At 39.3% G+C, this 26471-nt stretch overlaps 2 protein-coding genes across 2 annotated transcripts in view; both read left to right on the plus strand.

The window, feature by feature from the left end:
* Nucleotides 1–17011, plus strand: part of edc4 (enhancer of mRNA decapping 4) — a 29735-nt gene extending 12724 nt beyond the window's left edge. Inside the window, exons 19-30 of the mRNA XM_005449393.4 lie at nt 712–942; nt 1200–1301; nt 1517–1660; nt 2628–2664; nt 2896–3043; nt 3288–3443; nt 4869–4984; nt 5091–5256; nt 6508–6694; nt 7385–7604; nt 8521–8684; nt 14610–17011. Coding sequence (XP_005449450.1) covers nt 712–942; nt 1200–1301; nt 1517–1660; nt 2628–2664; nt 2896–3043; nt 3288–3443; nt 4869–4984; nt 5091–5256; nt 6508–6694; nt 7385–7604; nt 8521–8684; nt 14610–14793 — 1855 coding nt within the window. The 3' untranslated portion in view covers nt 14794–17011. The remainder of the gene's footprint in view (nt 1–711; nt 943–1199; nt 1302–1516; nt 1661–2627; nt 2665–2895; nt 3044–3287; nt 3444–4868; nt 4985–5090; nt 5257–6507; nt 6695–7384; nt 7605–8520; nt 8685–14609) is intronic.
* A 463-nt stretch (nt 17012–17474) lies between these two features.
* nrn1la (neuritin 1-like a) overlaps nt 17475–26471 on the plus strand; it is a 99263-nt gene continuing 90266 nt past the window's right edge. Inside the window, exon 1 of the mRNA XM_019360782.2 lies at nt 17475–18093. Coding sequence (XP_019216327.1) covers nt 18036–18093 — 58 coding nt within the window. The 5' untranslated portion in view covers nt 17475–18035. The remainder of the gene's footprint in view (nt 18094–26471) is intronic.

The raw sequence follows: 26471 nt of genomic DNA on the forward strand, positions 1-26471 counted from the left end.
TCAATCCTACAATGTCTCTCAATGAGCCATTCATATTTGCAGCCATTTGTGACATCAAATTCAGATATAAGCAGCCCCCAACTTCTCTCCACCAGTTTTATTTCCTCACTAGGGCCGCTCTTGATAACTCCCTGCAGCAGATGCTAAATGTTCTGTCGTTGGCTGCAGGGGGATGTTTCTGCACCGCCTGCATCTGTGCAACCCTGCTTTTATTTATTATATTTTTATTATACTATAAGAAATGTTTTAGTTAGGACATTGATTGGGTAATGTGCGTAATGTTATATTAGCTTTGGTTATATGTCAGTGGAGTCAGAGCTGTGTGGATGTTGTAATGCTACAGAGACAACAAAAAATTGTGGAAACATTTAAAAAGTATTTTGAATCCACTTAAGTGTTATCATTTGTGCAACGCAACCTCAGCTCTTTCTTTTTGTTTCGATGGTAATAATGTCAACGTTAAGATCACTGTGCAAGTGATATGGTAAATGGTAATGTTTGTAATGTGAAAACATTGTACATGGCACCAGATTGACAGCTTGCTTATTCCATAACATAACCATAATTACTGTTGATTCTGATTCTGCAGTTTCATTTCACTTTCTTGTTTTAATGTATGTACATTTGTGTTGTCTTTATATTTACTTTATTTTATTTTCCCAGTCCAGAAATGCTCTCTAAGTACATAAGCTGTTATGTATTTTGTTACAGCTTGTTGCCTCTTGAACTTGGAGGTGCAGAAGGGCCTGTGGGCGGGGCAGCAGAGTCTGAGTCCAGACTGAGTCACACACCATCTCTGCTTGAGAATGCGCTCTCACAGGAAAATCCTGTGATAGGAGGAGGGTCCTCAGATGGCAGCGTTAGCCACACATCTTGGCCAGCTGCCCCAGATATCACCAGAGAAACCAGGAACAGTCTCAGGGACAACGGACTTGTTGACTGGTGTGTAATCTAACATATAAAAACTTGGACCCCCATCCTGTGTGAAACATTTCACAAGCCTGTTTTGATTTCTCTGTGTATAAAACATTCAGCTGAGTGTAGAATCCCTGGTTTGTGTTCAGGTAGTTTTGCGTACACATCAGGTTGTCATGCTATGTTACAATGAAAACGGCATTGTGAAACAGATTTCTTTTTATTTATTTATTTTTTAATTTAAGTATTGGTGTAGTAATGTTTGTCTCATATGCCCGCTGCAGTTCAAGAGAGGACTCACAGGACAGACACTTGAGCTCACCTTACCATCGACGCTCATATCACCTGACACAGAATGACAGTCAGGACGCTGGAGCCGAGCAGAGGTAACATACATTAACCCACCATCTATTTGTTTATGCAAATGAAACGGGCAATAGAATGGACTTTATCATGATAAAGCGCTGCACATTTAAGGCACAGCAATGGTTTGATTTTATTGACTTTTTCTCAGCTGATTCTGAACATGTGGTCTAAACTCTGCTTTAGAGGCTACAGCAGCTGACTTACTGTCTACATTTCTGTGTTGTGTGTGACTCAGTGACCCTGATGATGAGGTGGCCAGTCTGGCGTCATCCTCTGGAAACTGTGGTTCTCGATCTTCCCATAGACTACCAGTGAATGATTGGAAAACCTCACCACGAGGATCACCAAAGCCAAAGAGAAAGCTCAAGAAAGACGACAGGTTTGTTTATACTTTAGCATCAAGATGCTGCTCTTTTCAGAAACTAAAAGGACGACAGTGAAGAGAACCCCTTAGATTAGTAAATTATTAGATGGTGCTTCTGCACACTGTCTTGCTTTTTGGTCAAAGTTTAGTGAAATTACAGCATTTCGCTTTGTTCGACCTTCATGAGGTATATATGGAAATAGGAAATGCCTCAATCAACCCAGCATCAAATCAGAGAAAAATATCACATGCACACATATTTACATCTGCGTCACATATGTCACAGGAGAGCCAGAAAATTTTTGAATACAGTTTATCTAACTCCCTCATTTAAGTAATCATAGTAAGATTCAGTGGACAACTAAAATTTGTAAACATGATCTTGTAGTCTGTGTATGCCCTTTTTTTTTTTTTTTTTTTTTTTTTTAATCCCAGAAACTATTAAAACTGTTACTGTTAATTAAGTTATGTCTTACATTCATTTGGGTGTTTTGGTAGGGATTTTTTTCATTGTTCAGCACATTTCTTTAGGCCACACTTTTAAGTGAGGGACTCAAATGTTGAATTAGTAAACCAGAGCCAGTCAAAATGTGGTATGGGGGACAACAGGTCAAACTTGCAGCTACACGTCACGTCCTGCAGGGCTTGTGTCTGCACTGGTCTAGACTTGACCAGTGTATGAGCATTTTATAGGGTGTTGACTAGCAAAAGAAAGTGATTACTCACACTGAATTACAGGTAGACTGATCCTTTTTTTCATGTCTACCTCAAGTAGCAGGATTGAGTTATTTCCTATTGTCTTATTTAGCATTATTGCATTTAAGTTAAGCCAAATATTATTTTATAATAAAGTTCTTAAAACTAATACATGTAAGAAAATAATTAGTTTATCAACAAATTGATTTTTATGCATTTATTTAGTATTAAGTGTGCTATAAGTAGTATTGAGTACTTAGTTAAACATTGTTTCTCGTCTTTACAGTGAGTCATCACAGTCCAGGCAAATGGATTCTGGTCAGGTAAATTCCTAAAAGAAAAATTCCCTTTTTTTATGTTAGTTAGATGTGTCATGCCTTTATGTGCAGTAAATGCATTATTTTATTTTATTTTTTTTGAATTTTAGAGAGTTGATTGTTACTGATAATGTCTTGTAAATTATACTATTTGATAACGTGTTGTTTGTTTCAGCAGCTCTTTGGTTTCTCATTCTTGGATTCTTTTAATTCAGCTTTTCTCCTCATCTTTAAAAGTTTAATGCAGAAGTACAGGATGAGTTGATGATGCTGTTGCGTAGCCAGCAGAGGGAGTTAACTGAACTGCGGGGACAGATTGAAACCATGCAGAGCTCCATTATGGCTCAGGTGGAACATGTCCTGACAAATCACCAGGAGCAAGAACGTATCCTTCAGTAATCTCTCACTCACTCATGATTGTTTTGGGGTTTTTTTTAAATTATGTTTCCAAAAGAAATGTTTTGACAAAAATTTTATACTAAAGGCTCAGTGAACAGCTGTGACTGTGCAAAGATTTAAATGTCTTTTAGCCACATCTTTGAAATCGTTATCATTACAGGATGCTTGCATTTTTAGCAATGAGCCATTTACATCATATTCTTGTGAGCCTTGACCTGTCTCCACCTCAGACCGCAGACTTGAGCGAGTCCTGGCAGAGAGTCAGAATCATCAGCAGCAGCTTCAGGAACAACTCAGCCAGCAGCTCAGCCATGCCCTCAGCTCAGCTCTGACCAACCGGATGGACAAAGTGCTTCGGGATGAAATGAAGAAAACAGTCCCACAAAGTAAGAAAACACAAACACACTCCCAGAGCATGATGGGTGCCATTCACTGCTAAGCATCACTGAGATTCATACATTTTAAAAAGGTCATATAAAGGAAATAAATACATCAAATGTTTCCTGTTCATATGTATGGGGGAGTACTATCTCTTTGATATCTAGTAGTGACGAGGGAAAAAATGGTATTGATAAGGAGATTCTCATGGTTTTTTTTTTAATGTTTTTCGTTTCTTTTTAATTGCACAGAGATTTACTTTTAGGTGTCAGATGTCTGTTCAAATGGGATGTTAATTATATGTTTGTACACCTACAATTGTGTCTGTGAAGGTTCTCAGTCATCCAGGTCAAGTTTCTTGAAGACGTTTTGCTTCTCATCCGAGAAGCTTCTTCAGTTCCAAGAGCAATTGGTCCATCTGGGACTCTCCACCAATTGCTCTTAGGACTGAAGAAGCTTCTCGGATGAGAAGCAAAACATCTTCAAGAAATTAAAGAAGTCCAGACGCTTTTCTTTCTTAGCTCCTTAGACCTACAATTGTCTCTAACAGCAACATTGAAAACGGATAACACAGTCTGAGTCAGACTAAATAGATTCACCAGGCAATTGTTAGATCAGTCACTTCTCTTTCCAGATGATGGTGGTATTGAGCCATTTTAATGTTTGTGAGCTGAGGAGCAGGAAGATCTTTATGTACTAAAACGTGTTCAGTCTACAAATGCTGCAAACTTGGTTAAACCTCTGTCCCACCCTCTGGGGTCTCTTATCAAGTCTTTCTATTGTCGATATGCAAATGTTTATTGTAGGTATATTTAATAATACTTGAGATGTTTTTTTCTGCTGTGTGTATAATCTAAGTTGCACAGATGTTGTGGTTGAGCTTACTTGTCTTGTAAGCTTAAAGTTTTAAGAACCTGAAATTTATTTACTTTCACCTTTTTGGATTTGATCTATTGGCATTTTGACCAAAGAAGAGCAAATGGTTTATGAACAGAATAGCTGGCATTTTTCCTTGCTAAAAACCAAATATCATGAGGTTAACACTACAAATCACTGATGAATATAAATATGGATATAGGTGTTATTAAAAAAGGCTACAATTTCTGTTAAGCTGCAATTTGTTTTGTTTTTTCCTGCTCTGACAAAAAAGCCAAACTCTAAGTGCACACCAGGTTGTACATCAATAAATTACTGTGTTATTTAATGCTCGAGATCATCTTGAGGCATAAGTAATGTTAAATATAGCAAAGGCAGCTGAGGTGTGTTGGACTGAGACACTAAAATTAAGCAGTCTCCTGAGAGATGTGTTCCTGCCTCGCCTCTCCTGCCCTCGTATTCGAGGATGAGATGTTCCTGTCTTTCTTTGCCTCCAGCCTCAATCACATGCCTAATTATAGAGGGGTTCCTGCTAATCTGTCTTTTTCCCTCTCTAGCAATCTCTAAGACTTTGGAGCCAGTGACAGGCCAGCTGAACAACACAATCGCTGCTAAACTGACCGCTGTGGAGATTACCCTGAAGGACAATGTTGGCAAAGTGGTGAAATCGAAGGTAGGCGACTGCTTTACTTTACCACTTGTCTGTATTTTAGGTCTTTTAGGATTATTTACTGTGTATTTTCTACATTAACCTACTCTCCCTGCCTCTTGTTCCCCAGAACACAACGGATGCGATTGGTCGAGCAGCAGCAGAGGCGATGCAGGGCCCCATCCAGGCAGCATATAAAGATGCCTTCCAGAGCATTGTGCTTCCTGTTTTTGAAAGAGGCTGCCAGTCCATGTTTCAGCAAATCAACGACAGCTTCAAACAAGGCACACAAGAATGTAAGGAAATGAAGGACAATGATAAACTTGTACAAAACACCATACAAATATCAAGCTATGTATTGATCCACTGCAGGACATGTTGTCTAGGTGCACTTAAACATTTATTCATTAGATGTACAGTTGCTTTAAAAGTTTCTGGACGCTCTCTTAAAGGCATCCTGATGGCTTACAATGGCTGATGTCCTTATTTGGATACTTAGCATTATTGCTTTCTTCATATTGAATGTTCTCAGCGTCTAGCCCTGAAATAAGGAGCTGTATGTGGAAGTCTAATTAAGTAAGTGTCTCGCTGAAAGATCTCAGGGACAACTTTTGTACTGATGCCTTTACAGACCCAGCCAGTGCCCTGATGTGCTGAAAAGCAGTCTGCTTATTCTGAGATTGTGCTCACGCCCACTCTTGGAAGCTGCAACCCGATCTTTTTTAAATTTATAATGTGCACAGAGAGGCCACAGTTCCGCTCCTCTAATTTAAAATTAATCCAAGGTTTACTTTGTAAATATTACCTGCTTTGGTGCCAAGCAGTTCTGGGGACTACCTGTTACGTAACTGCTGTAAGGTCCCCAGGTAACTACATAACCTCCCCCAATTCATACTGCTAATAGAAACTCTTATGTGATTTAATAACTCACCAGCGGCTAGTTAACTCAATAAGAAAAGAAAATTCTGGACTTGACTGTTGATAAATTTGCCCATCGTTTTCCTCCATTTAAAGCTAGTATGGATAAACATGTTTCCCAAATGTTAACATTTCTACCTATCCCGAGAAAGTATACCTACTCCATACCAGAAAAAGACTTCTGAGAACTACAAGTGGGTCTGCCTCAAATTAGTTGCTAGTCTATCGCAACTGTGAAAGTGGAAATTGACGAGCTTTTTGTGAGTGCTGCACTAACATCTGCACTGCTGTGTTATCTGCCTTCAGCAGTGTTTTAATGCCCAGATGTTACTCGTTTAAAATGGTGCAATAACATCAAATGTATAATAATTATTGATACATAATGCTGTAATCCTCCCGCATTAGTCATTCTAGCAGTCACAGGTAGGTTGACATCTGCACACAACACTTCCATCTCGGCAAACCAGCTCCAAATAAAATGAGCCAGTGGAAGCAAGTAGAGAGCCTTTTCATGCTGCACTGACTCATTTCATATTATTATGAAAAATGGTGCTCGCTAGAGTTGTGACAGTATTTAAGATGTTTGCTTGCGTGATGAGAGATTTTGCTCTTGACTTTGATCTTTGTAGACATCCAGCAGCTTGAGACTCATATGAAGAACAGAAAGCAGAGAGACCAGGATACCCGAGACCCCATGATTGGCCAGCTCCAGCAGATGATCGACAACTTCCAGAGCTCCACTGATCAGCTGGGCAACAACATCACAGCTAACGTCCGGGCTGAAGTCCAGCATCAGATCCAGATGATGGTGGGAAAGTAAGTAACTGAGCTGTTCCTTGTTTACCACTGCGTGAGCCGTGTGTGACTAGAAAAGTGAAACTTTTTTCCCCACATATAAAAGTAAATGAATCTTCCCAAAACTGTTTACTTTACCTTTTACTTTTCTAGTTTGTCACTTAACACTTGATCATTCTTCTACTTCAGTTACAGCATTAAAACAAAGATGGTCTTGCAAATCAGTATTTAAAACAGTCCTGTTGTTGAGTGATGTTATTCACATTTATTGATGTGGCAGCATTGACTTACATTCCAAGTGGACATTTTGAACTTCAGCTACGTATACCAGCAAATACCTATGTACCACTATGGCCTTCTTACTGCATATCGAGCAGGTGTGTAATAGATTGGAGAGTAAAAACAAGCAAAGCTTAATCCTGGGGCTAATGTAAGAACATCAATTCGATCAGGTCTCTTGTTCCCCCTGCAATTAATTTCAAGGCCTCTAGAGTTTATAGATTGTCAAGAGCAGAGAAGAGAGAAAATAGCTGGCCCACTAAAACTCTTGAAAAGGAAATGACAACGCCAAACTGTGCAGAGTCAGTTTTTAAGCCAATATCTTGTAGGTTAAGAGCAAGGATTTTCCCCAAAGCACAAAAATAGACTGCAGCATATTTGTTTAAGATTCATGCAACTTGGAGGATAACTGTCCTTCTTTTCCCTGCTCAGCTTGCAGGAGTCTATTCTTAGCCATGTGCAGCGGATTGTCAAAGGTGAGGTGAGCCTAGCGATGAAGGAGCAGCAGGCAGTGGTCACCTCCAGCATCATGCAGGCAATGAGGTCGGCGGCCGGCACACCAGTTCCCACAGCACATTTAGACTACCAGACACAGCAGACGAACATCCTGCAGCTCCTCCAGCAGGGCCAACTCAATCAGGCTTTCCAGCAGGTAACACGCACACACTGATGTAACCAGGCTTAAACGTTGCACTGCAGCTTCCTCTGCAGCTGAGCTGTGTTTTCCAACTACTAATTAATGCAGGCAACTGCACACGACTCACTGTAACTCTCATATGCATGTATGTCCACCAGGGCCGAGAAAGCCATTATCCTGCAACTACTCCACAGTCCCAGTTGCAAACCCCACCAGTGCATTAGTTGTGCTGCAGGCATTCATTATGCTTGTATTTGCTCCTAAGTGACTTTCTATGCGAAACTGCTATGAATTGTGGTAAAACACGTTTCCCCTCTACTTTTAAGCTGAAAAACTACCCCGTCTAAGCTTACATGCTAGTTAAAATTACTAATTTTCTGCAATGTTTAAAAGATTTTGTGTTATAAACACATTTAGTAGTTTTTGTGCTCTGAATAATTATTCAATTTTAGCATAGAAAGCTTTGTCTGAGCTTGGTCATGCCATCTCATTTGGTGTAGCTGGTGCAAACTACCTCCAAACTGCTCATCCTTGATTGTTGGCTTCCTTCATATTATGTTAGATCTCTTGCTCACAACTTTTGAGGATCTCATGTTTTGGAAAAGGAAAATGACGTAGAATTGAAACTTAAAGAAGTCCAGGCACTTTTCTTTCCGATCTCCTTAGACTCCGATGACCTGAATGACTGAGAACCTTCACACATAACATAGAATTGAATTGATCGGCCCATTGTTACCTATTCTCAATCCAGCTTTCAAAGTCAGGATGAGACTGACACTGAAATGCTTAATAACTTGCTTGTTGATGGAGTGCACCTTTCCTTGAGAGGCTTGTTGTATGGAAAGAGATACTTAAACTTAAATTCAGGTGCAAATATTTATATAAGTGGTTAAATTGGTAACCCCTCTCTTCTGTATGGTTTACTCTACAGGCTCTGTCAGCAACTGATCTGAATTTGGTCTTGTATGTGTGTGAGACCATCGACTCTCAGCAGGTGTTCGGACAGCACCCCTGCCCTTTAAGCCAGCCCGTGCTGCTTTCTCTCATCCAGCAGCTTTCTTCTAACCTCGCAACTCGCTCTGAGCTCAAAATCAGGTGAGCAAACAACGGTTGTCATTTTTACAGATTTCCAGATTTACAGTAGGTTTTTCCTGGAGTCAAAGAGAAGAAATTTTTCATTAATTTGCATGTAATATGTAAACGGACACAGAAAGCCAGAAGACCGTAGACACAGTTGGGCTTACAGTGTAGTTGTTCGGTGAGATATGACCGTTCACAGATTTTGTGGATGTGAGTCTTTTCTGTGTTTGGGTTTGGGATTAGACTAATGTCATAATGACTGAACAAAGGTTGAACCATTAAACAAAAATTGAAAGTGAATAAAACTACACTGAAAAAAAAATATTTGCTTTCATGCTTGCTCAGAACAGAACTTACCATTTCAGTTTCAGGTCTGACACAAAGGTCTCTGGGTAGATGTTGTGGCATCCCCATTGGCAGACAGGTTGGTGAATCATATGAAGTACAGCAGGTGGTATTATACTAAACTTATTTCCACCAGCTGCTCCTGTTTTTCTGAACGGGCAATCACAATACACGTTAAGAGTCTTTTGAATTTATTCTGGGTTATTAGGAATTAAGAATAGGTAAACTCAGCAGTGCTCAGGACTGCATGCTACAGTACACAGGACCAGGCTCAGCATGACTACAGTATCTCTGAAGGAGACAGGTGCTTCAGTAGCAGAGAGATTTGTGTATTGTCAGCCAGCAAATTTAGCTTTATTTAACTGGCAACTGATCAAGGCCAAATTTTTCCAGATTCATAAATGTTTATTTATAATTAATAGTAACATAAGCTGAATAAGGAAGCATTCTATCTCCGGTTATGAATGTTGGTTGTGAAAAGCAGAAGTAAAAATGGGACAAATGTAAGTCTCAACCAGTTGTTGAACCTGTGGACTAATGATCTCTCCATCAAAAAGAATCGGTGCAGCACCTAGCCACATGAATTCTCTTTGGCATCACTGAAACTTAAAAGAAAAGGAAAAAAAAGAAGACCTCAGGCCAGATCAGAAAGGTAAAATGTCAAATCTAGCATCTTATATAACTTTAAGGTGTGCCTTCCGGTTTATTTTTATTAGATTTTAGGCATCTAATGTGAAGCTACCCTCCAGTAATTGAAAATGATGACGAAGGAAACTCAGGCTCAAGGTTAACCTTGGGTTCTTTGCTACCTCTATCAGAAGCACTGAGCCTTGTTCTCAAGTCCACTCGTTCCTAAACATAAAGACGACTAAATATGATTCATAAATTCTCAGGAATGTTGTGCCATTATGTGCACTTTAAATATAGTTTTGCTATTCTTGCATTTTTCCAACATCTGTAGTGCTGAAAACCTTTTAAAAAATCTTTGTTTTTCCTATTTATTTTGATCAAGTACACAATATACATAGTCATTTAGGGAAAAAAAAAGTAAGTAAAGCATGTACAAATATACAATATAAATATAAAGCAAAATACACTGCAGTGCTCCACTGAATCTGATTTAGTTTACATATCCAAAATCAGTGAGAACAAGGAAACACTTATTTAATCCTACCCCCTTCTCCTAAACTTATCAGTTATAAAATGTATCCACCTTATTTATTGATATAAACCTCAATAACAATAGACGCATTTCTAATAGCATTAAATACACATTAAATACACATTTTTATCATAACTCCATAACATTACTTGGCTTTGCTGTGTGGAGGTAGCTCCAGTTTTGGAATGCTAATTCTAAATTCTGAATTAGCATTAAGTTTAACTCAAAGGCGACATTCACCGAATAGAAGTGAATAAGAAAATCCTGTGATGTTTGAATACTAAAAATCCATGCACTGTCTCCACTTTAAAGACAATGCACAGTTTGAGCACTCCTACTCTTCATTGCAGGATATCATAATTTCATTATTGTCTCACACCATTGTAGTTTGATGTAAGACCTGTCCTGTGATACAGCAGGCATAACTTGTAATTTTGGAAAACGTCATAGATTTTAATCAAAAACCCGTGAACTGTGCAGGTTTATGTCATCCTATAACGTCTTAATTATAACTTTTGAATTGCATGAGATGTCTTCTCTCCCACACACGCTGGCTCTTATGCTCCCCTCAGTCAGTAATAAAGCCTGTCTTTGTCTAAACTTTTGCTGCCCATCTAATCTGTTTTGTATGTTCATTACTCCCCATCTCCCACGTGTTAAACGGTGCTAAAGTGCTGACCCCATCACCCGGCTCCGTCTGTAGCCCTGCTGCATGGCTATCCTGGGAACGCCGATGATCCCATGAATAGCATCGCAGTTTTTGGATGCACTCTATTGTTCTGTTCTTGCTGCGTCCTTGTATCTTTTTTTTTTTCCCCTGTAGTTCAGTTTTGTACTTTTTTTTTGTCCTCTTTTTGATTTTTCTTGTTTCAGTTTGTCATATAAGAAGATGAAAGTCAGATATCAGCAACTGCTTCTATAGGCAAAGGTTTGCATATTTGCACAAAATTAATGAATCAATTAGGTTAAGAATAGAATAGATATTATATTCTATTATATTTTATTAAGACTTAACAGACTTTACTTTCACTTTTTCACCTGATATCTGTATATTCTGCAAATTTAGTAGGATAAATCCTTCAGCTCTCTGCCTGTACCAGCGGTATTGTATCTTGTCTGAAGCACTGAGAGAGACGCAGCTTTCCCCAGAAAGTATCAGAGGTGGATTATCCTCTTTCAATGCCCCCTGGCAACTTTTTTTTTTTGGTAGAAACTCAGCTTTTTGTGCAGCTCAGAGCAAGACAGGACCCAGTAGTGCTGCTTTTTTCCCCTCCTCGCAACTGAATGATAGTTTTTACAGTCAAATAGCTGATTTTTTTTTTTCCCTTTGTGATTTTTATCATTTAGAATATTCATGGACAGCCCTACATCAGAAAGCACTCTCATTGTGCCCCTCTCTTCTGAGAAGAGCTTGTCCTCTCATACCCATTTCTCCCTGAAAACCTCTTTGTCTCTGAGTCCCTTTACAGCATCGTGCTGTGTCCACATCATCTGTGTGTTTCTGAGTTTACACTACAGCTGCTAATGTGGACCTTTGTGTGCCATCTTTAGAGAAGAGGGCACTATAGAAACTTTATTAAGACTGAGAAAATAATAGCTCTGGGTTTTATTTTAAATTTTAAAAAAGCTAAATCATAAGCAGTTAACACCATTGTTTCTTACCTTTAATGGCTAACTTTAATTATGAAGGAAAGTTTTCACTCATGAGCAAAAATAAATCGGACTGTTAAGTACACAGTATGTACGCAGTAAACCGTAGTTCACATCCGGGTAAAGATACCACAGAGCTGTCTTCATGCTTCGTTTTCAGGACTTGTGATTAGAAGTATTTCAGAAGAAGCTCATAAAAGATCCCCAAAGCACAGCTAGGATTGTTGGGACTACAGAGGGTGTCATTATCCACAAAATCTGTGCTCTTAGCTGCATCATTAGCTAGCTGTGAAGTACACACTGTTGCACAAATGGATACGAGAACAATTGAGGCAGTGTGAAAAGCAATTAAATATGTGTTTTTGAAGTGTTTGACAAAATGCAGTTACAGCCAAATTAACTTCGGCAAGACATTAACTTTCAGAGAGACATTCAGTATCTGTGCTGGTATGTGCAGTGACATTAAAAGCCCCTTTAAAGAGTGCGCTGGCAGTGCTGAGGGGGATTTGATAGACCTGCAGTGTGTGTTGTGCAGCCCTGGCAGGAGACCAGCTGGCGACATGGGAACAGCTCTAATGTTAGACTGGGATCAGGTAGCACTCCGGACACGGTGATGAATGGTCATTTCCACTGTACAGCTGGACACTCTCACCACCAGATGTCTGACTCTTACAATTAATTCAGGAGTTAAGTGTAGTGCAGCCCGAGCGAGAGGACAGCAGGCAGGTGAGACTGATTTCTGCTGGGCAGTTTGAGTGAAAGCACAATGTTCACAGGCTTGACATTCATATAAGGCCCGGGGGCCAGAAGTGGCCCATTAAAGAGTCCAATCTGGAACACTGGACAAGTAATAGATGACAATTAAATGACAGAAAAGTTTTTCACTGTCTACTATAGAAATTTCTGTTTCAAAAACAACAACAATCTACAAAAACTTTGTTTTATAAATATGGGACAATCTGGGTAGTGAGCTACCGGAACCTTCTGTAATTTTACACATTAATCATGTAGAAAAACTCAGATGTGCCATTTAAATTGTACTACTTTATCTTATATTAAGATATCTCAGGGATTAAATGTGTAGTTAAAAGATGTTTACGCTGTCAGAAAGTGCATTTTCTGGCCCACTTAACTAGAGATGGACCGATCCAATATTACGTATCGGTATCGGTCCGATACTGATGTAAATTACTCGATCAGATATCGGAGAGGAATAAAAAATGTAATCCGATCCATTAAATATCAAAAAAGCACCTCACAAAACTTGCAACATGGCGTAACTCTGCTCATAACCGTAGCACGTCGGAGCAGTGTGCTCACGTGACAGAGCGGCTGTGTGTATTTGTAGCCTCGCTACCAAACCAGCATTTCATCTCCGAGGAAGTTATCCCAGAGAGAAGTAAAGCAAGTGTGTAAGTTCATCTCTGAATGTTTGTAAAGCGTTCCCATGTTAAGCTTAACAACCGATATATGGAGCGCGTGCCTCTTCCCCCTCCCTCTCCTGCTGCTACTTTAAGCATGAAACTGATCAATAATCAGCTGATCAGCTTTTCTGTCCCGAGTCCGTCTCTCTTCTTTGTTTTTGGCCCACTTTGCACCAGAAGGAGGAAACCAGCGGCTGAACAACAGCAGCACGTTTAAGCTTGATAAGCTGTTGTTAGAATTTATTTAATATTACTTTCTACACCAGGATCCTTTTCTAGCTGACGGCTGGTAACTGTGCAGGGGCGGATCTAGCAAAGTTTAGCCAGGGGGGCCGATAGGGCATGAACAGGGAAAAGGGGGCACAAAGACATACTTTTCTTTCTTATTCTCATTTAAAATGCCTAGCTTTTAATAAATAATTATCTGAATCTTACACCCAAAGTTTTAATCTGATGTAAAATGTATAGAAGTCCATTACTGTATATAGTAACTTTTAAGTCTAATATACCCTAGTAAGCTATAGTACTTTTAACTTTGGGAAGATGCCATCTGTGCAGTCTGCAATTCTGTTGAAGAAAGATGTTGAATCTATTTAATTATTCTTGAAAAATAATTTATTTCTGTGCATTTTTTTCCACACTGCATCAAATTAAAGTTGATTACATCGATTAAGCATCATGAGGTGGAGGGTGGGGGGTGGTTCCCTATGTTTTTTTGCTGGGAGTTTGCAACCCTATTAGGTAGGTTGCTTAATATTTCTGCTAAGTACTCTTTAAAATACCAGAATAGGGAGGATGGTGCAGGTTTAAGTTTATTAGATTGATCAGTGTTGCTGAACTATGAAATATTTTGGGTGCAGTGTATTTTTTACATACAGGTATAACAGAATAGCTTTAGTGTTGTTGTTTATTTAAACTTGAGTATGAACTTATACAAAATGCAGCAAGATATTAAAAAAACAGTTTTATTGATTAAAAAAGACACTATATCGGATTCATATCGGTATCGGCAGATATCCAAATCTATGATATCTGTATCGGACATAAAAAAGTGGTATCATGCCATCTCTACACTTAACATCAAGGTTGGCTTTATGTGGCCCTCAATGTTAAATGAGTTTGGCATCCCTACTCAAAAGCCTCAAAACTGTCATTTGTGCAAATTGTCCTTCTGGTGCTTTTATATGTTAATAACTTACTGCTGATGGAATGGAGTTTCAGGTTGTATATGCAAACCTTTTTAATTTCCCATTTTCTTTTCCACCAAGTGACCACAAACGCTTTCTTTTCTTTCAGCCTGCCATTGCCTCTGTAGGTGTTCATTGTTATCTGACCTCTTTCTCTTTCCCTTCTTTTTAGCTACCTGGAGGATGCAGTAATGAATCTGGACCACAGCGACCCCCTGACCAGAGACCACATGTCGTCCGTGCTGGCCCAGGTCAGACCAAAGCTCTTTGCCTTCCTGCAGCAGGACCCCCACAGCCCGCTCAGCAAGAGGGCGCGGCGCCTGATGATGATGCTGCAGGGACTCGTCAACCACTAGTTGTTGGTTTAAAGGCTGCTGCCGAAGAGTGGTTTTCCTCTTGATACCGATCATATGTCCACTGTTTTTTCCCCGCTAGTGTTTCAGAGGAGAAAGCACCAAGGACAGCTTCTCCAGTTTCTTGGATCCTGATCAACATGCGTCTCTCCTTGTTTCATTTCTCCTCCTTCCCCCTTTTCTGCACCAGTGAAGTGTCAAGTCAAGAAATGGACAGTTTTTTGTTTCTCAGTTTTTTGGTTCTTTTTTCTTTTTGTTGTTTTCTTCAAGACAATAATGGTCTGGGGCGAAAGCTTACTGTTGATTTATGTTCAGAGACTCTTAAGTTCACTGTAGCTACATCCAGACCTTTGTTACAGCTGCTTTATTGACCCAAGAGACCTGGTGGTCATCTCTTCCATCAAGACTGTCTCAGCCACAACAGCAAGAGAGCGCTGAGATTCTTTCATCCCCCTTAACAACAACAGAAAAAACAAGAATGAGAAAAAAAACATACAAACAACCTGACACTGTTTGATTTTGCATCATCCAGACGTGCATAAGACTCGAAGAATGTCCAGCCGAGTGGTCCGTGTGAGGCCAGACGGGGCTGTTCCTTTTGTTGTGCTGTTTCCTCTAAGCTACCTGCCAGGCATGTTTTGGGATGCTGAACAAGTTTTGATGCAGGGGGCTACTTCTGAGCAACAGAAAGAAAACATGCTTTGCCTCAAAATGTCGCCTTCTATTTTGGCCTTAAGAGCAAACAGCAGGCTTGTACACATTGTTACTTTCTTCAACACAGACCAGCATCCTTCTGCTAAAGCCTGGAATTTGGTAGTCGTAGGATTATCCTCCCTTAGTTCAGTTTTTCTTTGCTTTTTCTTTCTTTTCTTTTTTTCCTTTTTGAAGCTAATCCTGGCAACCAAAAGAATATGTACCACCCAAAGCCAATTTTCTTTCTTCATTGGTGGCATATTTCCTATGAGCTGTTTCTTAATAGGTCTCCAACCTATTAAGAAATAGATCTCCTATTTGTTTGGCCCTTGCCAGACTAAATCTTTGAAGAGAATCGACACTATAAACCTTTTTGATAGACAATAATGCAGTTTGCTCATGACTTTTTCACCTGGTTTGGTTTTAGAAATCACTCTAAAGAGGATTTTCTGAAGGATACATTGAGTGTAAGAAATGTTTGCAGAGGTCTTCCAGGCTGTAAAGAATTCCCCTTCAAAACCTGAAATGTTTGGAGCTCAATATTGAAGCCGGCAGCCGTCCACATGTACAGCTCTGTCCTCAGACTTCTCCCCATGTTTTTCTTCCCTTTTTTATATAAACATTTAGTATTTGTAAGCCATGTATACTTACGTTAAGACTTGTCAAAGTAGCTTAATAATTGGAAAAGAAAAAAAAAAAAGAAACTTGGTACACATTAACTGTTACCGATCCTGTTGTTTTACCTGGCAATTGCAAATAATGCTTGTAAACTCAATGTGCAGTGACTTGTCTTAAGCTCTAGGAGGCAGCACTTAGACATTCATCCTGCTTGAAATTTAGGTTTTGAATCCAGAAGTCATTCCTGCCCTTACAGTATCAATGAAAAGCCTGCCTTTAGATTATAAGCGCACCATTTGTTCACAGTTACACTGAGTTTAAAGTGTATGATATTTTGTGTAGATCCCATTCACACACCTCATTGTTTCATGACGGAGTGGCTGCACTGAATTGCTGATTGTAAAATAAAAGTTCAGTTAATTTCAAGTGTTTGTTCAGAATCTGTTGGGTTTATCTAGCAAAGTGCCTTACTGTAATTTACCCGTTTTGGATAACTTGTAATGTTAAGGCATTACACCCTGCCACACACTGACACACACACACTGACACACACACACACCTACCTGATTCATGTAACTTTTACAATCATTTATGTCATTGAAATATGTGGGAAGGCTCAGGCACCACAGTGAGGGGGAAGCTGTATGTTTTCTTTGCAAACGTTTGACCGGAGGCAGGTGATCAGGACGGATATTTGAACTCTCATTTCAGTGTTTGAAGAAGAAAGAATTTTGACTACTTAGCAGTTCACTGGGAGCTCTGCATGAGAAACAGAACAGAAGTTCATGTGGATTTTTTTTCCCTCTTTCCATTGTGTTCATTTCCCTCTGCTTGGTTAATTATGTTGTACCTTTTACGGTTTGTTTTACCCCAAACATTTTGGAATAAAAAAAAACAAAACGTGTTCAAATTCAGGTGTCTTGGTGTGTCTGTGGGAACTTCCTATAGCAGATATATAGTGAAGAAAAGTTTGCAACAACCATTAAATTACTGTTGGGGGATTTTTAAATGAGGATGTTTCCGTTTTTTGTCACTTTAATGTGAAAATTTAGTAGGAAAAAAAAAAAAGAAAATGGGATAAAAGACTTCACAGGTTTTGGCTTGTAACCCTGTACAAAAACATGTGACCGTTTTCCATGAGTTTTTGCTGTACCACTAGAAGAAACATCCTTCCCTTACTAGATTCTCCTGTTAAATCCCCGAGCCTCATGAAGACAAAATTGTGCATTACTTTACAAAGAGTTGGAAATCATTAATCATCTCACAGTTCCTCAGCTTCTGAGGATACAACTCCCCTTTGGCTGGGAACCAACCTACAACTGTCTAATAATAATAATAATAATATATCACATCGATTGCTGGGACGTTTTTCAGATTAATGATCACTGGCTTTAATATTGCAGTGACACTTCTTTTTTTCTTTCCATTTAAAGAACTTTTAAGCAGATAATCTGTCTAAAGAAACGCACCAAACCAGGAATTAAAACTTTCTTTCCCCCCTTCACTAATCTTGGCCCTTCACATTTGTCTCCTGGCCTCCTAGAGAGCTCCAGCCCCCTATGTTGGAAACCACTGAAGTAAAGTGTATAGAAAGAAGTTGGTAGTCGGTTCCCTGGTCATTTTAAACGCCTTGCGCTGATAATTCAGAGCATCCTTGCACCTCATCGGGGACTCTGCTGTAGACCTTCCTCCTCCTCCCCCTCTTTTACACGGACGCGCCCTCCCCTTCAGCGCAGCGGATGAGCGCCCCGTGGATGCTCGCTGGAGTACAGAGCTGCAACGAGGACGGGAGGAGAACACTTTGACCGGCAGCGGGGGAGCGACATCGGGACTCTTCTTTTCTTTTAAAAACTAAAAGATAAAAAAGGAAAACTTTGGAATTTCCGGTGCAAACTTGAAACTTGTGAGGTCGGAGGACGAACTGTGGGGTCAGCATGGCATCTCTGATGAACTCTGCGTGCTTGCTCTTCTTGCCTGTTGCTCTGCTTCTGAGTGAGTACTGAAATTTAAGTGACTATGTCGCAACTTGTGTGCGCGAACAGTGTATAAACTTGAATTTGGAGTAGTTTGGGGCTTCGAGACTCTGTGCGTAACGCCGTAACAGGACGGCACACGTCCTGACTTTTTAGAGCTTTAGATGAATGATCTTAGGTGATGTGGATGTATGTAGATATTAAGCTGTGAGAGTTGTCTGTATGCCTCGTGTCTGATCTTAAATGAGGGGGTCCCGTAGCCTTTCCTCACTCATCTCGAGCATCCAGCAGAGCATGTGCTGCAGCTGCGGGAGCGATCTGCTCAGAGAGAGCTCGCAGCCGAAAGCTTGGATTAGTGGTGCTTAGTGAGAGTATTTTTCCCACAGCTGGATAAGGGTTCGTTACGGAAACTGACGTCGTGCAATGAGTGAGGTCTGGATGCATCTCCCCATTTCTTTCCACCCATTTAGTCCCTTAGCTCAATCGGGTTACTTGTAAAGTAATGCAACGGTAGTTATTTAAGATAAATAATAGTTCCCATATTGTAAAGTGAGACATGTGCAAAGACTTTTAAGTGCATTAATTTGGAAAATATTAATTCAAAGCGGCTATACTAGAATTTGGTACCCCACTACTGTTAAGGAATTTGCAAAGATTGGTAAAACAGAATTGTCCTTAATGCAACATATATGTTTTATTCAGCATTACTTGTCATGTATATTTAATAAATTACAATCCACAATTTGTAAAAAGACATATTACAGCTGTTTTCAAACAGCTGTGTAGTACTCCTCAAACCCTGAGCGGGAAAATAGGTGGATTATCCCTTTAACGGGGGGGCAAAAGTGATGTCTTTGAATTAAAGCTCTAAAATGTTTTAATGGACTACAGAAGGTCAGCTTCATCCGCGATTTTTAAAGCTCTTTTATAAATGTCTGGTTTGTACTAAATATAAATGCTGCTTCACTTTTTCCTCTTTCAGAAAAATAATTAATAGTTAGAATTTTTTTGTGAGAGCAAAATTTCATTCACCTATTCTGAATACACGTTCTGTATATGTGTTTTGTTGTGTGGACCAGAGAACTGAGTCAGACCGCTTCGTCTTTTCAGTCCAATAATAAAACGTTTTTAGGAGCTATAATTCAGACACTGTTGATCTAAATATAGTGCCCGATGTGCACACACCTTCTCTTTTTGCAAACTTATGATCATCGTCATCATCATTATCAGCCTTGATCATCTCACGCTGCTGCTGATGTCAGAGAAAAATAAAGACCAGGAGGCGGATGGGACGAGGTTCCCACGGGAGCGTAACACAGTGGGGTAAAAAGGACAAAAAAAGTCCCACCGATGCGGATAAATGATAAATGAATCCCATCTGTCCCCTTACTCTGCTCAGTGGAGTCTCTGGAGACTCCATTCAGCCCTGCATACTAGCTTACCTGACCAGGAATTACTTCTATGTTGCTGCTGCTGCTGTCTGTCAAACTGCCTCCGCAGTCACTCAGTGTGTGTCACAGCCCATTCATGTTACTACAAGGGGACAGAATCAGCTCATTATATATTTATATGGTAGCATTTTTTTTTATATAGAACTTGTGATTTGCTCCTGTAAAACTATGTGTGTGTGGATGTGCAATTGCATTATCTATGAGCAGTGCTTCCAGGCCAGGCACCTTTGACTCACACTGTCTTACACATACAACCAATTATGTTGCAAATTGTTTTTGAAATATGTTTTTGCATGAACATTAGACACACTGTAGCAACCTAACAATCTACAGGGTTTTATTTAACCTGCATGGTATTTTTAGTTTGTTGTGCACCTTACACAGCCCACGGTGCTGTGTCATCCACCCGTGTAGAAAGTCTTCTCAGTGTCTCCGGGAGGTCTCTGCTGGGAGAGTTTCACAACATTTATACTAATTTTTTTCACAAGAAATAAGGCAAGCTTTGATAGCCAAATGTAGACACAAAAAGGCTTTGACTGGCAGCGACACTGGATTGCAGTGTGCTTCAAGCACTGGTACTTTTCTATGTCTGCATCAAGAGATTCTGACGTGTATCTAGAAGCTATGTGATGATAACTGAAATATCTGAAAGCTGTGGATACAAAATACTACAGAAGTTTCTGAAACAAATACCTGAAACTGTACAAAAGCTTTTGTTATCTGCATTAACTACTGCAATCACATGCCAAAATGTGTGCTGAATTATTTTTTTAAGCCTTGGTCACTGCTTGTGTCCATGTGTTTTCAGTTTAGTGTATCCTCACCCAAATTATGATCTTCTGGAAAAACAGTGTTTAGTCCCATCTGCTTTAATGATGAATAAAATGCACAGCAGCTCTATAATATTACAACAAGTGTGCCCAAACAGCTCGACAAGAGGCAAAAATTACTGTTTTTCTTAAAAACATTCAGCCATATGTAGGCAACAATATATTTAGCTGGTTTGTAGCTACAGGAAACAGCAAAACATCTTTACAACTGTAGAGACAGCCTAACCAGGGTGCTGGCTCATAACAAGGTGGTGATAAGATGCTATAATGCCAGTCAGAAAAAAGTACAGTGATGTAATACCTGTTTTAGATCACTGTAATACATAGGAGAAGAAAAAAACGTGAGTATGAAGCCACGTCTTTAAAGATATGGACATATAACACCGATCATTTCATTACACTTCAGTTTTTATGCTAGGAAACACTGAGTCATTGCGTTCATGCTCATGCTACTGTGACATGTACAAATCAACTAAACACTGTTACAGCTCCTAATGCAAATGGACTTCCATGGACTGTATATTGAAGATGTCTGTAGAAAATGCATTCTGTTTAATGCCCAGCAGGGGGCAACCTCTCTGGTAGCAAAAAGAAGTCTGTACAGTTTATCAGGAAATGGCAGCTCATTTTGTTCCATAATCTCAACAAACACATTCCTGATGAGTAAGTTACTAGTTTCATGTTTTATTTACTATAACATGATGTTCATATTGTAAATTATAGTCACCAAAAGAATAAAAAAGAAGGATAAATTCTTGTTGCTACAGAATGACCAGTGTGACCTTGCAGGACACATGTGAAGTGCTAAACTGGACTTCACAGTGACTAGGTACATCTTTCATATACAGTACACCACAAAAAATTGCACAAAAATGTCAGATGTAGCAAAAATTATACAAATTAAAACCTTCAAATGAAAATTTATATTTTTATTTCTTCTTTCAAAAATTGTCAGTAAACACTCCAGTTTAAAAAGAAATTAATTTTCTAGCAAATATTTAATAGTTCTGGCTTTACAGGGTCAAGTATTCTTCTTCGTAAGTATCCTGGTCCTTCAAGATGTGTTGCAGTGAAATACAGGTGTACTTTTTCTCAGCTTCACGTCTGAAAAAAGGCTTACCTTTCCTTTTATTTCAGAACACACACAAAACTCGTTCCCTAATTTTTCTGACAGTTTATTTATTGTACCAGTTAGCGTGTCTTTAGCACACCTACAGTTTACTGTTGTGATTGAAAGTGCCAACGAGACGTTTTGGAAAGAGCGTGAACAGGTAAAACCTCATCTCAAAACAAGTAGAAGGAGTCTGCTTTAATACGATAAACAGCATTGTTAGAATGCACACAGTGTCTTCTGTTTGTCTGCACTCAGAAAGCTTCAAAAGTCAGGACCAGAGAGGGGGAGAGGTTTCCCCTGGGTGCAGGGCTCCTCTCTGCGTCATCAGCGCTCCAATATTCACATTAAAAGCTGTCCATAGGCAAGAGGGAGATTATATTTGGCTTTTAATTGTTCTCCTCTGGAAACACTTCTTAACTCGCTCCCTCACTCTCCAAGTTCCCTCTTGGTGGGTCGACTCGAGCATTTTCTGTTTTTTGTCACTGCAGCACTGACACATGAAGTGGAATATTCCTCATTAAAATACATTTAAAAGTCTCTTGAAAAATTGCCGGTGCCTGCCATTCGTCCTTCCTTCCTTCATAGCCCCATTTCCTTCATCCCTCTCTTCATTCACTCCTTACTTCTAGCAAACCTCACTTCTCCGTTTCCGCCTTGCATGTCTCCGCAGTCATTTTGATCTCTATGCCGTCCCCCCAATCTCTTCTTTTTTTATTTCAGACTTGCTCTATCTCTTGTGTCTACCCTTCCTGCTTCTTTAATCACCCTCCCCCCACCCCACCCCAACCATTCCTCCATCCTCTCTCTGTCCTTTCACATTAGGGATTCACAAATATTGATAAATCTGATCCCAAGAATCCTACTTTTTCAAATCAAAGCAAAGCCACTTCATTTCTAGATTTTTTTTTCAGAAGTTTTAAAATATACATCATGTACCCCACTGTTTGATTTGGTCTCATAAGATCAAAAGCAAAGAAACATCACAGAAATGATTGCTTTCATTTACTTACATTGAGGCTTCTGGAATGGACATATTCAGGGATGTGTGGCTAGCTTATGTCCTCTTGTATCTTCTTTCTCATAATTTGAGAAATATGTATGTCAGTCCATTTTTTGGTGTTACTCTACATCCAGAACCATTCATTCCATCCACCTCTCACTTCCCACATTGACTACTGATAACCCGAGTAAATGCAGTGTTAAATCTGATGTCATTTGGACAAATGGTTTTTATATTTTGGCTAAAAGTTGTTTCTAATCTTCCCCCTACACTGACTGCTACCGGCTCACCTGGGCATGATTGTTTGGCTGTCTTTGTGAGGACATTCATTGTTACCCGCAAGTTTAACTATTTTAACTAAAACATAATACTAACTTTAACCCTAATATCAAGTTTTAATCTTCAAACCACAATTTACAAAATGTTATAACTGTTATTTTTCTCAAAAGATGTTTCTGTGACCCAAAATCTACACAGCACTGAACAGGCAGAATCACTTTATCAGTGGGAGTTGTGTATATATCCTTACATCCTTATAGAAGAACACCGGAAAGTTGTTGCTACAAAACTAAGGTTGATTTATTAAATGGGAACTGAATAAGTGTTTAAACACAAAGCCTGGACAAAAGTGCCTGTATGAATGGGTGTGACTCAGAACCAGTTCATTTATCAGTTCCTATTTATGTCATCCCAAATCGGAGCTTGAACACACAAAAACTCTAACTAAAAAGTAAGTTTATGCTATGTAACCAAAAAAGAAAATGACCAATCAGAAAGAGAGAAACAGCAAGAGAAGGAAAACAAGCTTAAAAATTAATCCGGCCAGGTGAGGTGAATCTGCCACCTGGGTTAGGCTCTCTCACTGGGCCATGCAAACATTCACGCACCTCCAAAGCTGATTATTATGACACTGACGCAGGTTTGGTCCATACACCCACCCTCCCTCCCCTCCGCCACTGCCACCATACTGTAAATCACAAGTAACACAACTAAATAATTCACGAGCACTTAATCTGTCCAAAGTCGCCAGCAAACACGCGGAACACAAAAAGACACGCACACACAAGCACGCAAGCATTTGTGTCCTTTGTGATCTTCACCAGGTGGGTAGTTGGTGTAGGTGTGAGTGTGTTTGTGTAGCCAAAAAGTGAAAGTTTGTGTGTGTACTCCCTACAAGAATTGGATTAAGACCATTTAAACAAGCTTTGTGCATTTGTGTGAGTTTCTCTAACAAATCCAAGTAATGAAGTACCAGCCAAGCATGACTCCTTTCTCCTTATCCCCAAATATGCCTGAGCATGAATATTCATGGTCACACACATACATACGGTTTGTAAGAGCTGTATTGCATCGTGCTCAAGTACACTCACTCACACACACATCCAAACTACAAAGGAGTAACTATTCCTTATTGTAATCACTCAATTTAAATTCGTCCCCGGCTCTGACTGTGGTCATGCGTGCTGATACGTAGCAGCTAAAACTGAAGTTTTTAATCTGATAACATATGTTTGAGCTTTTTTTTTAGCCTTACATTTGTTTCATGGAGACCTTACCCATAACCACCACACACAGAAGTACCAAACTGCAATAATGATCCATGAGTGTGTGAATGTGTGTGTGAATGGGTGGATGTCTGGATATGTAAAGCGCTTTGGGGTCCTTAGGGACTAGTAAAAGCGCTATATAAATACAGGCCATTTACCATGAGTGCTAACTCCAAAATCAAGTTTTCTCATGAAATTTATATTTATCCACATTTCCTTTTTTCCCATTATAATGCCACTTTTCTAATCCTTATGCTTGTGGCTGTTTTATAAAAATTCTATAAGTAATTAGCCAATAGGTCTTATAGAGACCTAATAGTTTTGAGTTCACTTTATCTATGGCTTGTTGTTGGGCTCATTATGTTAGGGAGTGCGATTTCCAATTTTTTATTTTTTAAGTAAATGCTTGTTTATTTTTTTAATGGTTTCCATTTTTAATGCACTCTGTATGTAATAGTGTTCACAAACAATCACTCCTAACACTAACATACCAATCATGTTGTCAACAAAAGCTATGTCCTCCAATCAGATTTGATGTGCGACTCATCTCGGCTTCAACTGGAGGAGATAATATTGAACATAAAGGCATTTTGTACAGTCTTGATGATTCTGCTTGAGCTTAAAATTTGTCTTATAAGGACTTTTTGTTCCAAAAGGCAAGCTGATCCCCAAAGTGTGACTGTGTTAACAAATTAACGCTCTCACACGAGTCACACAGGTACCCACACACAGAGAGAAAGAGGAGAACAATGGGTGTCCAAGGTCAGTGGAGCTTCTTTTTTTATCCTGTAGTGCACACACACACACACACACACACACACAGCCTTCAATTTTGTTGATCGATAAAAAAAAGTTTCTTTTGTGACGAAAATTGAATAAAAATGCATGATGACAAAAACTATGATGCTTTCATCAACGGAAAAAAACTAGCTGACAATATTCTGGACAGACGAGATCCAATCAGACGTAATCTCTTTAGACATTTTATTTTTTAAATTTTCTTTGCAAGTGATATAATTCGTTCCTGTACTCCTTGTTTATCCTGAAAACATGACCAAATGTCAACACTTGGTATGAATGGGACGAGTGGACATATGGAAACTCGCACTCAAAAACATGGGAAACTTTTACACTTAATATTTTCATCAAATGAATCAACTTTAGACTCACTCTGTGATAATCTGATGATGTTTAATTGACTAAACCTGAAAGAATTTGGATCCCTAAATTATGACTAAAAGTAAATCAAAACCTGCTGTCAAAACTAACATGCCAACACAACAGAGGAGTCCCACAATGCTTACACACAAGTGAGTTACACCAACCCTTGCACAAACCTTTATTCTATACTTAACCCTAAAATCAAGGCTTCAAATAGCCCCTTGACGTTCAATTCAATTCAATTCAATTCAATTTTATTTATATAGCGCCAAATCACAACAAAAGTCGCCTCAAGGCGCTTTATATTGTACAGTAGATAGCACAATAATTAACATTGTGTAAGAAAGTTAGGACCAGCTGAAACGTCCTCTCTGGCAATGTCAAAAAACTTATGGTGGTCCTCACAAAGATAGCAAAACAAGTATACACACACTCAAATACGCAAGTCCTCTGGGAAGAGGTGCAGAGAGACTTGGCTCTCACTGAGAAAGAAGCAGAGGTAAAAATTGCAATGCAGTCTACAGAAACACAATACAAGAGTAAAGTAAGAGAAGTATTATGGAGGTGAGAGGCAGAGGACAAGTAGAGAGAGAAAGAGGAGGATAGAGGAATTGAGAGGCACAGAGAGATCAGGACCTGTATTTATCAAGCCTGTCAGAAAAAGGCGAACCATCATGGATCACTGACCGCAGCTTCCGGACAATTCAATTTAATATGATCTGAAGCCAACAAAAGAGGTCCTGCAAAAGCTCTCCAACTCTGGAAACTTTGACTAAAAGCCAGCACAGGGAGAAACAGAAAGATAGAAATGGAAGGAGAAAATGTGTACACAGAAAATCTTGTCCCACAGGTTCAAAGGAAGACTTCTTTGACATGGGTACATTAGCAGTGTAAACAGAGACAAGGAGGCGTGAAGTGACTGATGATATTGTCATTAGTCAAAATGTAATCAGGCATCCCCCTGAATGGGCTGAAAATGTGACAAAGCCTGTTAGTGTAATAAATGGCCAGATTATGTAGCATCTTTAGATTGATAATGTTCTCATCTAATCCCTGATGGGGAGGACATTACACAGCAATACTGCAGTCAGCTGCTGATGTAAAAAGCTTCTGTAACAGACCTCTGCAGCAGTGGTCTGAAATCCTATGCTCAGTACTTTGCTCATTAGTGACCTTTGTAGGATGCTGGGGATACCTCCTCTAATGCATTCTGTTATACAAAATCTCAATTAGGATTATTTACATGTAATAATTTACATGTATTAAGTCAAACTAATATCTAAAGTGAATATTT

The sequence above is a fragment of the Oreochromis niloticus genome, linkage group LG7 (genome assembly GCF_001858045.2).
Source record: "Oreochromis niloticus isolate F11D_XX linkage group LG7, O_niloticus_UMD_NMBU, whole genome shotgun sequence".
NCBI classification, from domain to species: domain Eukaryota; kingdom Metazoa; phylum Chordata; class Actinopteri; order Cichliformes; family Cichlidae; genus Oreochromis; species Oreochromis niloticus.